The 14160-nt window shown below is 57.2% G+C and overlaps 3 protein-coding genes across 3 annotated transcripts; all 3 read left to right on the top strand.

The window, feature by feature from the left end:
• The first annotated feature begins 5303 nt into the window (after nucleotides 1-5303).
• C1QA (complement C1q A chain) lies at nucleotides 5304-7299 on the top strand. The gene is made up of 3 exons (XM_082295701.1): nucleotides 5304-5356; nucleotides 6109-6279; nucleotides 6409-7299. Exons 2-3 carry the CDS (start codon nucleotides 6117-6119, stop codon nucleotides 6975-6977), a joined length of 732 nt encoding a protein of 243 aa, XP_082151827.1. The 5' UTR covers nucleotides 5304-5356; nucleotides 6109-6116; the 3' UTR covers nucleotides 6978-7299.
• A 1224-nt stretch (nucleotides 7300-8523) lies between these two features.
• Nucleotides 8524-10555, top strand: C1QC (complement C1q C chain). Its single transcript, XM_082295700.1, has 3 exons — nucleotides 8524-8586; nucleotides 9249-9438; nucleotides 9656-10555. Exons 2-3 carry the CDS (start codon nucleotides 9258-9260, stop codon nucleotides 10210-10212), a joined length of 738 nt encoding a protein of 245 aa, XP_082151826.1. The 5' UTR covers nucleotides 8524-8586; nucleotides 9249-9257; the 3' UTR covers nucleotides 10213-10555.
• Nucleotides 10556-11586: 1031 nt separating this feature from the next.
• On the top strand, nucleotides 11587-13910 carry C1QB (complement C1q B chain). Its single transcript, XM_082295702.1, has 3 exons — nucleotides 11587-11670; nucleotides 12812-12971; nucleotides 13273-13910. The coding sequence occupies exons 2-3, from the start codon at nucleotides 12812-12814 to the stop codon at nucleotides 13839-13841; spliced, it is 729 nt and encodes a 242-aa protein (XP_082151828.1). The 5' UTR covers nucleotides 11587-11670; the 3' UTR covers nucleotides 13842-13910.
• Nucleotides 13911-14160: the final 250 nt, after the last annotated feature.

The following is a 14160-nucleotide window of genomic DNA, read 5'->3' on the forward strand; positions in this document are numbered from 1 at the left end:
GACAAGCCCTGACATCCTTAACAGGGAACAAGAGAAAGAGGGATGGGACAAGCTTTCCCAGCATTGCCCAGGGCTGCTCAGCACTCATCTATCTCCTCTCGTCCCATGAGCCAACAGAGATGTGCATCAATGACAGGAGACAGCCAGCAAGGGCTGGAGCCTGAAATCCTGGCTCTTAAACCACATACCTGTGTTTATTCCTCACACCTGCTCTGTGCAAGCATCCGTCATAGGAACACATCCCCTGGGACAGCAATTACAGTGTTTCAGGCGTGTGGCAGTGTGCCATCCAGTGTTACACAGTGTGGCAAGTGGCTTTGCAGCCCTGTTTTCACCTGACATCTCACTAAATCTTTCCGGGGCACCATCTTTCTCCACAACACCCTGACAGGAGGATGGATCCAGGTGGGGGTGAGTTTCTTCTCCCAGGGAACAAGTGACAGGACAAGAGGAAAAAGCCTCAAGTTGTGCCAGGGGAGGTTTAGGCTGGATATTAGGGAAAATTCCTTCACTGAAAGGGCTGTCAGGCACTGGCACAGGCTGCCCTGGGCAGTGGTGTTGTCACCTCCCTGGAGGGATTTAAGGGACATGTGGATGTGGCACTTTGGGGGCATGGTTCAGTGATGGACCTGGCAGTGGTGGGTTAATGTTTGGACTCCAGGACCTTAGAGGGCTTTTCCAAATTTTATGCTTCCGTGATTCCCTGATTCTATTTGGGACAGCCCAGCTCAACAGCTGCAACATCCATCTGGGTGGTTATTCAGGCACCATTAAGCCACCAGTGGCTGCAGAAAGGTGGATGCTGTGAGCTGTCCTCACCTCCCAGTGGGTGCAGGTGGCTGACTGGGATGCTGGTGACTGGCAGCAGAGGAGTGTGTGGTACCTGCCAGCACAGCCGATCTCCATCACTGCCTCCCGTTCAGTGACAGGTAAGTGCCAGCTGTCTGATTTATCCTCCTCTGGCAGCTCCTGCCTGTCAGGCTCGGCACCCCAGGGATCCCCAGCAGGGAAGGCAGTGCAGCAGCATCTCTCCCTGTTGTCTGCTGTCAGCAGCTCGTGTGTGCCTGCAGGCACTGGGGACGTGGGAGGCTGTGCAGGGGTCGCTTTCTTTCCATGAAGGGCTGCAGGGCTGGGAGGGCACTGTCCCATCTCACCTGGCACCCCAAGCTGGGAGGGCAGCCAGAGGTAAGGAGCTGCCCCATGGCCCATGCTGAAAGGAGGAGGGGTGCTTGGGGTAAAGGTCATCTGGAGCAGAGTTCCTGGGTGTGCAGCAGAGCCAAGAGGCCATAACAGGTGCCCTAAATCATGTGGATGCTCACCTGAGTGCTCGGGTTCCCCAAATACCAAGGCATCGTCCTCTTTGGGGATGATTTTGTGACACCTGGGGCTCCACATCTACATCCTCTGGCTATTCCAGGTAACCTCTGCATTGTGCCTGGCCCCACTCCATGCCATCTGGGGGTCCAGTGCATTGTCCCAGCTCCTGCTCCATGCTCAGCCTGCCCGCGGTGCTGCTGGAGGGCTTCTGGACCTGCCCCACAGGGAGAACCCGGCAGGGCTGTACAGCCTGGTCCTCGCCGAGAGAACCCCTCTTGTCCCGCAGCCTCAGGGAGGGCCGAACTGCCCCAGCCTGGGGAGGAGGTGTTTGGGGCCGCTGGGGAGATGGGCTGTCCCGGCTCTCACGTGCAGGGTGCCGGCACAAGGTGTCCGAGTGGGCAGCTGGACACGCCGCGGGCCCTGGGGACGGCGGGGTCACCCCGAGCCCGCGCTCCCCGAGCAGAGCGGGCCGGCCCCGCGCTGCTGAGGCAGCAGCGCCATCTCGCGGCGCGGGCGCTCGCTCCGGGCCGGCCGCGTTCGCTGCCCGCTGCCCGCTGCCCGCTGCCCGCTGCCCGCTGCCCGCTGCCCGCTGCCCGCTGCCCGGGGCGGGACCGCCGGTGCCGGCACGGGGACGTGTTGGTGCCGGCACGGGGACGTGTTGGTGCCGGCAGCTGCGGTCTGCAGAAGCCTCCGGGATGGCGCCGTGCGGTGCTCGTGCCCGGCTCCCTGCCGCCGGCACCTCTGGAGCCACGGCTGTCACTGGAAGTGGCTTCCCACTGCCGGAGGGCAGGGTCAGAGGGGATGGTGGGGACAAATCCGTCCCTGTGAGGGGGGAGGGCCCTGGCGCAGGTGGTCCAGAGAAGCTGTGTCTGCCCCATCCCTGGAAGTGTCCAAGGCCAGGCTGGACGCGGAAAGTGTCCCTGCCCGTGGCAGGGGTGGAACAAGAAGAGCTTTAAGGTCCCTTCTGACCCAAAGCAGTCTGGGATGTCCCAGATGCAGATCCAGAGTGTCATACATGAAATCCCTATTTGTGCTTGGTCTTTGCATATTAAGTGCTTTAAATAATTAATTTTGAGTTAATTATTTTTAAATTGAATGTTGCAATTAACCCATCAGCCCAGGTACAAAAATCCAGTTCCATTATCAGTGTTTCCATTTGTTTAAAGTTTATTAATAGAGTTGCACCCTTCCCAGTTAAAATTTTCCCAGTTAAAAATCACAAACTTGCCCCTTTTCAAGCTACAAACCACTGGTACACCATAAGAGTTACCTTTCCTGTGTTTACTGTATACTTTTACAAGTGTTTTGAGGTGTGTTGGATGTATTTTAATACTTTTTGTAGGTGTTTCACTTGCATTTTGATTCCAAGGCCAAACCCCCCACCCAGTCTTAATAGCCAGCAGCTATTTTTAGCTACAGAGCCATTACTCTGCAGGCAAGTTCCATGGCAACCTGAATACCTGAATTTTAATGAAGGTATTGTATTCCCTTATCTCTAACTGATACCACCCCCCTTGACAACGATGAGGCATTGGTGGACAGAGATGATTCATCAAAGGGAAAGCACCAATCGCCTTGGACCGAAGGGGCGGGCTGTGGGCTGACTGGGGGCGGAGCAAAAACTATAAAAAGGACGAAGCTGAGAGGCGAGTTCTCTTCTCTCTTCCCCTCTTGCTCTCTCCAAACTAGCTGTGGGAGACGTCGGTGCTGGGCATTAAAAGCCTTACCCCTTTTAAGGGGCTTTTAGTAATTTTTTTAAGTCAACCTAGCACTGCAAGTTTTTTTCTCTACCTGAGGTCTAGTGCTGTCTCAGCCAGAAGATCTCATATCCCTGCGCTCCTGGGGCATACCATCTACCGAGCCATAGGATCCCAAATTTTTATATATTTTTTAATTTCTGTAATTTTTCAATTTTTCTGTTTTCAATAAATTAATCTTTTTAAGAGTTGTCTCATTTCTCACACAGAGGAGGAGGAGGTGCTCAGAGGATGGGAGAGGAAAGCTTGGCTTGACCACAGCAACTCTGGAAGTTAAGTGAGTGGGGATAAACACTTCTCAGAAATCTCACAGACCTGGAGGAGGGAACACCCAGGCCAACACCAGCTTCCAGGAGATGCTGGAAACCCCCAGCCAGCCCCTGTAATTCAGCATTTAAATGGGGTTAAGGGGACAGCAGAAGACAAAGGACACAGAGCATGAGGACACAGCCATCAGTCAATGCTGGATGAAATGATGGAGTGGTCTCGTTTGAGCTGTATATTAAGAAAGGGCAATAGGATAGAAATACAATTACTGTCCAGAAGCACCGTTTGGTGGAAGGTAGGTTCTTTAAACTCACCTGTCATCTTGTCTTGACACGGTTACAGGTCAGGTTGATAGGGGTACTCTGCTGATAAAATAAAATCACATTTCTTCTGGGCATCTGATTTATTATGGGGTGACATTTTGATTAAAAATTTGTAATATATTGCATTAAGCGAGCATCTAGTCAGTGAATTAAAGACCAACTGAGTGACAGATCTCTGTTGGCAAAGGTCTCTGGACTGAGTTTTGGTTATCGCCTTTTTCAGCTGTTTTGGAAATGATGCAACACCTGCCTTGAGGATGCAACACCTGCCTTGGGAACGCAGGAAGCAGAAGGCAGGAGGGATAGAGGGTTTGCCAACCCCCCTTGATTTTGGAGTCACACTAATCCCAGGCCTGCTTACTGCCCTCTTTCCTTGGATATCCTCCCCTGAGCCCCAGCTCCAGCTCTGGGGCCTCTTCCTCATGAAGGTCGGGGGAGCTGTCACATGACTCCTGAAAGGACACTCCAGGGGATATGGATGAGAAGGCTCCTCCTCACTGCCCACTGTGTCCCCCATGGGGTGACCTGGCTGGTCCCCAGGGTCCCAAGGATGTCCACCTGCTGGAGTCACTGTGGCACCTCCCATCCCTGATGTGATGGGGTTTGGGGACTGGTGGCGTTTTGGGGCTCTTTTTTAGCAGAGCTGAATGTGCACCCCTGGATCCACTCCCTGCACTCAGCAATAGGAGGTGCTGGTGTTTCACTTGGCAGGTCTTGAGGCCACACACAGCTCCTGGGGTTGCCCAGATCTGGCTGGTGCAAGGCACAGTCACCCAAAGGGGACTGAGAGCCTCGTCAGTGCCAGACACCCTCATCTTTTCCCACTCTACTACAGACACCAGGTCTCCAAAGCCCTGAAGCAGGGCAGCAGGAAGGAGATCATTGGACCATGGACTATCCTGAGTTGGAAGAAACCCCCAGGGATCATCCGTCCCACTCCTGGCCCTGCACAGACACCCCAGCAGTCCCATCCTGTGCCTCAGAGCATTGTCCAAATGCTCCTGGAGCTCTGGCAGCCTCGGGGCCGTGCCCATTCCCTGGGGAGCCTGGGCAGTGCCCAGCAGCCTCTGGAGGAAGAACTTTTCCCTGATATCCAACCTAAATAATCAAGGCCCAGCTGAACCACACAGGCACTGATGATCCCTTTGCTGGACCCTGCTCCATCAGAGTGCAGTGCCAAGGTGGGCACCTGGAGGGGTCAGCACCCAGCAGCACCATGACAAAGCTGGGTACCAGTGACAGACACACACCACCCATCACGCAGAGCAGAAACCTCCAAGGGTGATCCCTGGGCTGCCCCAAGTATCCCTTGGGTGGCTGTGACACCTGGTGCTCCCACCCCTGTCCCCTCCTGCCATCTCAGCAGCCTGTGGGTGTCCTGCAGTCATGTTGCTTTGTGCCCAGTCACCACCAGCTGTGGGGACTGTGCTGCTGGGCCAGGCTGGGCACCCAGCAGTCCTGCACTCTTGCTGACCAGGCTGTTTCCAGTAAAGCCAGAGTCAGGCGTGGAAAGGGGAACAAGTTTCTTTCCTGTAGAGAGAAAGTGAAACTCATTACATCCCTTCTCCAACCAGGCAAATCACAGTGCATGCAAGTTCATCCTTCCCACCCCTCTCCTCTTCCTCCCTACTCCCAGAGAAGAGCTTCCAGCAAACCGAGCTGCTGCTCACACTGCTCTGTCTTCAGACTGAGGTAAGTCGCCACTAACAGCTGGGGACACCCTCCTCTCCTGCCACCACTTTCCAGTCCTTGCTCCCTGTCCTCCTTCTTTCTTCACTGCCCCCTCCACAAGGGTTCAAAGTAGGAAAACAGGGAGAAGATGATGGTGGCAGGGGAGATGAGAGGGAGCTGCAGGAATCTGTCCTTGCTCTGTGTGGTTGTGGACATCACTGGGCTCTGCAGGCTTGTACCAGGCTGAGAACCTCAGGTTCTGGGATAGGTCGGTGTCCTCTCTCCCAGCTCTGCGTGTTGGAGGTTCAGATCCCATTTGCTGTTTTGCCCTTTCCTGTTTATCCCTGTCGTGTGTCTTTGCATCCTTTCCTCCCTTGTGCTCTCTATCCCATGGGACCACTGCCCCCAACATCAGTGCTTCTGCCCCAAGACTGGAATAAACTTCCTCTACAGGCATATCAGGTGCCCCCACCCACGCCCAGGACATGTAGCAAAGGGTTTGTGTCATGCTCCACATCCTGGGCTTTTCAATCCCACAGCTCTGCCATGGGCATGCCAGAGGTTTTCAGTGACATCAGTGATTTCAGATCACACGAGCAAACAGTCTCAAAACCCTTCCAGGAAGTTATTTCCATCACTGCATGAGGTGTCTGCTTACCCATACTGGACAATGCAGTAGATCTGTGCATGCATCTGATGAGGGCACCTGCATATCTGTGACTAAGGTTCATCTGTGTGTTTGCCTCCATCCCCAATTCATCCCTGTGCTGCAGGAGGCAGGATGCAACCCGGACTCTTGCTGGCAGCCAGCACCCTGGCAGCAGTGCTGGGCATGGCCCTGCTGGAGGATGGAGTGTGTAAGGCACCGGATGGCAAGAATGGCTCCCCTGGAGCCCCTGGCCGTGATGGGAGGCCAGGGCAGAAGGGTGATGTGGGAGAGCCAGGTAAGAGGAAACCAGGGATGTTGGGTGCAGGGGGCCTGGGAGCCTCTTACAGGAGCATCCTGGGCTGTGGGAGCAGCTCAGGAGATGCCAGATGTGCATGAACTCCATCTCCTCCCCACTTGTCCCCAGGGAGACCAGCGTCAAGCACAGGCACCAAGGGACCCAAAGGGGATGCAGGCGAACCAGGGCCTCCTGGCCTCCCAGGCATGGTTGGCATACCTGGCCCACCCGGCCCTAGGGGAATGACAGGGCTGCCAGGGATGCCAGGACAAAAAGGGATAGCTGGTGATATTTTGGAGCACCCGCGTCCTGCCTTCTCCGCCTCCAGGTTGTCACCCCCGCGCGCAGGCACGACGGTGGTGTTTGACAGGATCATCACCAACCAGGAGAACTCCTACAGCCCCCAGACTGGGAAGTTCACCTGCAGCATTCCCGGGCTCTACTACTTCGCCTACCAGGTGGTGTCCAGCGGCGACCTGTGTCTGAGCATCACCAAGAACAGGCTGCGCGTGGTCAGCTTCTGCGACAACAACAGCCACGGCATCCTGCAGGTGAACTCGGGCAGCAGCGTGCTCAGCCTGGCCGTGGGTGACCAGGTGTCCCTGACCACCGACCCTGCCCGGGGCAGCTCCATTTACAGCGGCTCTGAGGCCGACAGCGTCTTCAGCGGGTTCCTGGTGTCCCCAGAGACAGCCTGAGGGACTCCCACAGCATTGTGGGGTGTCTGCCTGCCTGGCTGCTCCCCTGTGGGTGTGTGGGATGCTTTAGTGCCACAGCACATGGGGATGGTCCCAAACTGATGTGTCCTGTGCTTCCGCCAATGTCACAACTGGCCAAGCTGTGGGTCACCACTGCAGCAGTCACCACCACGCTGAGCCTGCCCGCACTGTCCTGGAGGCTGTGGACTCTCATCCCTTTCTCCTCCTGGGCACTCCAGCTCCACTCCCAGCTGTTATCAGCTGTGGCTCTTTGATCCTGAGTGGGAAAATCACTGCCTGCCACTGCTTCTGCCCCACTAACCACTGCAAAAGCCTTCCTGGCACCGGGACACGTCCTGTCACATCCTCCCCATCAGTATAAATAAACGCTTCTTCTACCACTGCTCCTTGGGTTTTCTTTTCTACTCATGCATCTATCTTCCCCAAACCATCAATATCCTGGACCCCTTCCCAAGCTTCCCAGGGAGAGAAATGATTCCAGCTTGTCCTTCAAAGGCAGAAGGACAGGAGGGAATGGAGTGTCCAGTCAGAGCTGACACTTCCAGGGAGGAATAAGAAACCTCTGGGACAGGGCTATGTGTGTCCTTCTCTGCTGAGCCCAGGGCAGCTGTCCTGCAGGGGAAAACACAGGCAGCAGATGCTGCACCTCACCCACATGGTCCCGTGCTGGCACTCAAACTCTCCCGAGAAGACAAAAGGCAGCTGTGGTCCTCTGGCATTACAGCAAGGAGGGACAGGGACATTGGGGCACTGATGGGGTTGTGGCGTGATGGTGGTGGAGCTGTGAGGTTCCACCAGCTGTGAGCTGTTGGGGTGACATGAGAGGGAGGTACAGCAGGCTGGGCTGGTCAGGAAACATCAGATGCCATACCCTGGGACTGCTCCTCAGGGGAGCTGCTCCACAAACGCTGGGCACTCAAATATCCCCGTTCCTGGAGCAGCGAGGAGGAGGCTTGGTCACCTGTGAGGAGCAACACCCCAGTGAGGGACCTCGGGGCCTCACCGAGTCCAGCACCCAGCAGAGCTGGTGGGGCATGGGGAAAGGTGCAGATCAGAACCTCTCAAGGGGAAACATTCTCCAGTCCCATTTAGGGGTGCAGCATCTTCCATCAGAGCCAGGCAGTGACCTTGCAGCAGCCCATCCGTGCCACAGGCATCTCCATCCTGCTGGAGTTGGCCTGAGGCTCTGCTCCCAAGCTGCCCTTCTGCTCAGAAACAAGGGAAGTTAGTGGCAAAGCAGGGGATTTGGGGGTCTATTCCCTGCAGTGGTTTGAGGGGTTGTGCTGCATCTCTTTGAGCTGTGTCCCACCTCTCTCCTTCCAGCCCTTCCTGTTGCAGTGGCACCAGTACAGGTTTCGCTGGACAGCCAAGAAAGCGCTGGCTCAGCAGAAACCATCGGGCAGGAGGATGTGAAATTTGGGTGGGAACAGCTGGGGGTTCTGTGTTCCCAAGGGCCCTTTGCCCTTTCCTAACTCTGTGACTTCCTCTGCGAGGGTGTCAGGGAGCCGCCCCACCGCACTGTGCTGGCAGTGACCACACAGCCAGCGGGACCAGCAGCACGGATTCCCTGCCCTGGTCCCCGGCAGAGGTAAGAGGTGCTGCACGGCCTGTGTCTCAGGGACGGGACTGGGGGTCCAGCAGCATGGCACGGTGCTGGAGAGGGGGAGAGTGGGAGGAGGACGTGGATGGGAGAGGAGGAGGAGGAGGAGGAGGAGGAGGAGAGGAAGGAGACAGAGGCACCATCAGGCTGCACACAGGCTCCATGTTATGGAGACAGAACACACCAGCTGATGGAAGGGTTGCTCCTGATGGACAGAGCCAGGACAGTCAGGCTGCTGCTGGAGGAGGAGGGAGATCAGCTGTGTGCCGGGAGCTCCAGCCTCAGTGCAGCGCGGGGTGACGGTCTTGCAGTGGCGTGTGCATTGCCAGGGTTTGGGGACACTGGACTCAGAGGGCTTGGGGCTGACCATGGGCTTGGGGCTGGCCATGGGTACCACATGGCTCCATCCAGACTGAAAGTGCAACCACCTTGTGCCATCAGGGGCTGCCCGGGGGTTGGAGATGAGCCCTGGGCCCATCTCCACATATCCACCTCCCCACTGCCCTGCTGTGGGAATGGGTGCGACATTGAGGACACACCCATGGCAGCCAGGTGTTCCTGCTGCATCCAGTCTCCTTTTCTCCATGTCCTGGAAGCTGCCCTGCCCTGGCCCCTCACTCCAGAACTTTCTTTCTCTTTCTGTGCTACAGAACACCAAAATGGAGAAGAAATTCTGGGAGCAGCTCTGTCTGGCTCTCACCCTCCTCCTCCTGAATCTGGGCTCTGCTGTGACTGCAAAAGACCCTCACAGCTGCTATGGAGCTCCAGGACTGCCAGGCATGCCGGGTGTGCCAGGCAGGGATGGCCGGGATGGGCTGAAGGGAGCCAAAGGGGAGCCAGGTGAGTGAGCAAGAAGGGAAACCACACGGGCTGTTGCAGGGGGACACTGAGTCCTCCATGGCTGGTCTGCCTTGGTTTGCAGGCTGTGGAGAGCATCCTCTGTGGTCAGGTGGAGAGAGGCAACAGCACTCTCCCGCCCAAGGGAAGGGGCTAGAGAAGCCTCTCCCCACACCCTGGCATTGACACTGACTCCTTTTCACCCCTCACCACCCCACAGGTATCTCAGCTTCTTCTACACAGATAGGGCCCAAGGGCATGAAAGGGGAACCAGGCTTCCCTGGACCTCCAGGCAAGCCTGGCCCCCCTGGGGCCCCTGGTCCAAGGGGAATCCCTGGGCCTGTGGGCATAGCCGGGCCCCCGGGAATGCCAGGCAGCTCCAAGCAGAAGCACCAGTCAGCGTTCTCAGTGACGAGGCAGACCAGCCAGTACCCCTTGAAGAACGTCCCCGTGGTTTTCAACACCGTCATCACCAACACCAACCATGACTACGACACCAGCACGGGCAAGTTCACCTGCAGGCTCCCCGGGGTCTACTACTTTGTCTTCCACAGCTCCCACACAGCCAACCTCTGCGTCATCCTGCACAAGAACCAGAGGAGGATGGCCAGCTTCTGCGACCACAAGACCAACACCATGCAAGTCAGCTCGGGGGGGACGCTGCTCCACCTGGCTGCTGCGGACGAGGTCTGGCTGGGAGTGAATGACTACAACGGCATGGTGGGCATCGCCAACTCCGACAGCATCTTCTCAGGGTTCCTGCTCTTCCCGGACTAGAGGATCAGCAGAGCCCACCCCAGCACCCCGACTGCTTCTACCTGCCCTGAACACACTGCTCACTGCTGGGCTCTTCCTGATGCTCCCAGTTTCTCTGCAGGGAGGGGGTCAATGCCAGCAGCCAGACCCATCCCCCGGGTCTGGGGGCTGAGCACTGGTAGCTGCTGCACAAGGGGAACAGGCACATCTGGATGCATCTGCACCCAGAGTGATGGCTCCTGGTCCTGCTGGCACTGCCACGTGCATCCCCCCTGATAACCCCACATTACCTCAGAGGTCTCTCTGCGTTTCTCCCCTCCCCACCTGGGCTGCCCCAGGTTCAGCCAGGTGTCCTGGCACAGGCTGCAGCAACCCCTTTGCCATGACCTGGCTGTGGAAAGTGTCAATAAAACCTTCCCCAGTGCACCTGGTGCAGTGTGTTGTTTCCTCCATGTCCTACCTCTCTGTGGTGTGCACACGTGCATGTGACATCTGGCCTTCTGCGTGGCATCAGCGTGTCCCTGAGCCTCACCAGCTGGGCCGTGCTCAGCATCAGAGACCATCACACCCCACCCACAGCCGGCTTTGCACAGGAGGTGGGACCCCTGGCTGCTGCAGGAACTGGATGGTCCCCGTGCCCCCACACCACCCCTACCAGGAGGGCACCAAGACTCCTCCAAGCAGGGCCCTGATACTCCCCTTCCCTCCAAAGCAATCCAGCTCCATGGGGGCACAGACTGCAAAGGAAACCCCAGCACCATGGCTGGGATGTCCCCGGGGTTCTTACCAGGATGGGGCAGGGAAAGCACTCTGGCCTTCCTGAGCCAGACCAAAGAAGCTCGTGGTTGTGGAGGCTGCAGAGCCCACCAAAACCCAACAGGGATTTCTCCTGGTGTCACACACTGCAGGGTGGAACAGGAGGTCACCTCTCTGAACATCCTGTGCTTCGCCTCCACAAGGCAGTAGCCAGAGCAGGACTGGGAATGCTTTTCCCACAGGGTAAAATCATTTCCCATTCAGGAGAGTCAGGAGCAGGGACTTGAGGTGATGGATGCTGAGACCCTGCAGCAGCCCCTGGGCCTGCAGAGCTGGAAGTGTGTGGAGCAGCCTGAGGGGGGCTGGCTGAGTGCGTGCACAATTCTGCAGCCCTGGTGGGTTACCCCAAACTCGTCTGGAGCTCCCAACAGCATTCCCCATAGCAAGCACCCCTGAGCAGGACCCTGCGGGGCAGAGCCATGGCTGGAGGGGCTCGGGGTGCTATTTGGGGATGGCTTGTTCTGCTCAGCTGACAACAGCATCCGTGGAGGATATGAAACCACCACAGAAAAAGGGCAGGAGCTAAAGATAAAAAGGGGATGTGTCCCAGATCCTTTCACAATAACCCTTGCAGAAAACTTCTGCTTCTCCTCGCGGGCATTTCTGAGCAGGACGCTGGTGTGTCCTGCTCCATCTCCCCACCTGAGCAACAAGGAGCCCAAGGTAAGAGCAAGACTGAGCCCAAGCTTCTCCCCGCAGGCAGGAGCACGTGGGGAACCCAGCTCTGGCAGGGTGACAGTCACCTGCATTGCTGGCACTTCCCTGTGGCCTGGGGCAGAAGAGAAACGGGCGGTGGAGGTGCTGGGCTGGGGGTGGTGGAGGTACCTGATGGGATCCTGACCCCTCCTGCTACACCTGGAAGAAGGAAAGCATAGAAGTAGAGATGGCAGAGTTCCAGAAGGGTGATCAGGGACTGAAAGGTGCATCAGTCTGAAAGGTGCCCTGGGGGTGCTCTCCTGCTCTGAGAAGCTCTTGTCTTCCGATGGTCCTGGGCTGGGAGCCTGTGGATCGGTCCTTATACCTGCTGCACCCAAATCAGAGCAGCTGTGGCTGGAGGATCCAACTCACCAACCTTTTGTCCTGCTGGCACCAGAGCTTCAGAGCTGGGAAAATCCACCTGAGGTGGGGGAGTTGTGGCTGGGTGATGTGATGTCCAGATACAGCCCCCAAATGCCCAGTGCTTGTCCACATGTACACCAGGATCTGGGGAAGGAGTTGGGCAGGGAGGGCAGGAAGAAGGTGAGTCCCCAGGGATGGAAGCCCAGATGACTGTCCCAGTAAGGCTTGTTAGATACAGAAATGCCTCTGGGATGGAGCAGCTGTGGGACAGGACACAGGGGGAGCCTGTGGGATGGAGGAGGGAGGTTTGGGGGCTCATTGCCATTTTTAAGGACTAGTGCTGTCCCTCAGACATGCTGGTGGAAGGCAAGAGCCATTCCCTTGCAGATGACGAAACTGCTCTGGTGGGGGAAAGATTTTACCCTGCAAGCGTGGTCCTGAGATGGGATGGGGAATTTCTCCCCCAGGGGAGCAGCACGGCCACGCTGGATATCAGATCTCTGAGATAACCCGTCCCAAATACTCACATGGCTGAAGCTGTGGGCACTTGTAAACTGGGCATTTAAGAGTGACGAGACACTGACAAGCCCTGCCCTGCCCAAGAGTTCTGGTCCTTTGTTTTCCCTCCCTGATGGTACTACCCAGACATGCTTGCAGTCACCATCTTTCAGAGCAGCACAGAGTGCCTTCCCCAGCCCTCCCACCACCCAGGAAAGCCCCCCAACACCATTCCATGCTCCCACAGATGTGGACCATGTGGGCCATGCTGATCTGCCTGGCTGGAGGGCAGCTTGCCAGTGCCACGCTCTGCAGGACCTACGGCACCGTCCCAGGCATCCCAGGATTGCCAGGACAGCCTGGCAGTGATGGCAGGGATGGGGAGAATGGCCCAAAGGGTGAGCAAGGTAAGGAAGAGGATGCAGGTGGGTAAAACATTGTCTTGTGAATGTCAAGAGCAGGGAAAGAGTGCCAGGCACATGGTCCTGGGAAAGCAACCCATTTCCACCCGTTTTTTGAGGTCAGGTGGGGGTGAAGGAGCATCCCAAGGAACCTGGGGAAGGAGGGGGATGACAGCAAGCTCTGTCACACCTGTTCAGCAGGGGTGTCCACTGACCCACACCCAGCACAGGTTTCCTTGCCTGTGGTCCCTCTGCAGACAAGTGGGGCTTGGCTGTGACCACAACAACTCTTCCTTCTCCTTCCTAGGACCTCCTGGCCAGGGTGTAGCAGAGAGAGGAGAGAAGGGAGACCTGGGACCACCGGGGCATCCTGGGAAGTTCGGTCCCATGGGCCCCCCAGGTCAAACTGGCTTACCAGGTAGCATGGGAGCGCCTGGCCCCATGGGGGAGCCTGGTGACTACAAGGTCACCTTCAAGTCTGCGTTCTCCGCTGCCAGGAGCATCAGCTCCTACCCCCGCCGGGAGCAGCCCGTCCGCTTCGACCGCATCATCACCAACGAGAACGGGCACTACGAGAACCGCTACGGCCGCTTCACCTGCAGCGTGCCCGGCATCTACTACTTCACCTACCACGTCACCTCCCGGGGCAACCTGTGCCTCAACATCAAAAAGGGCCGGGGTGGCAGCAGGGGCGACAAGGTGGTGACCTTCTGTGACTTCGTGCACAGCAGTTTCCAGGTGACCACGGGCGGCGTGGTCCTCAAGATGGCCATGAACGAGTCTGTCTGGCTGGAGCCAACAGAGAAGAACTCCCTGGTGGGGCTGGAAGGGTCCGACAGCATCTTCTCTGGCTTCCTCATCTTCCCGGAGGCTTAGCCCACTGAGCTGTGTCTGCAGCCCACCTCTGCAGACCCTGCAGAGCTGAGGACTCCCCTGGAAACTCTTTGCTCCCAAACTGGTGCTCGAAGCACATTGCTGCCGTTCTTGCACAATAAATGACAGCTCTTCGCACTATTGGTCTCTTTCTGTCTTGGATTTACCTTTTTCCTCCCAAATAATGTTCACATACCCAGGGCACTGGTTCTTGCCCCCTTGGATGCAGCCCAGGATTATTAGCATGTCATTGCTGGTGAGCAGAGCCAGACAAGCCATGCAGTTCCTGCTGCAGACCAGGCCGAGGATCTCCCTCCAGAGC

Source organism: Coloeus monedula (assembly GCF_965178545.1).
Source record: "Coloeus monedula genome assembly, chromosome: 22".
Taxonomy (NCBI): Eukaryota; Metazoa; Chordata; class Aves; order Passeriformes; family Corvidae; genus Coloeus; species Coloeus monedula.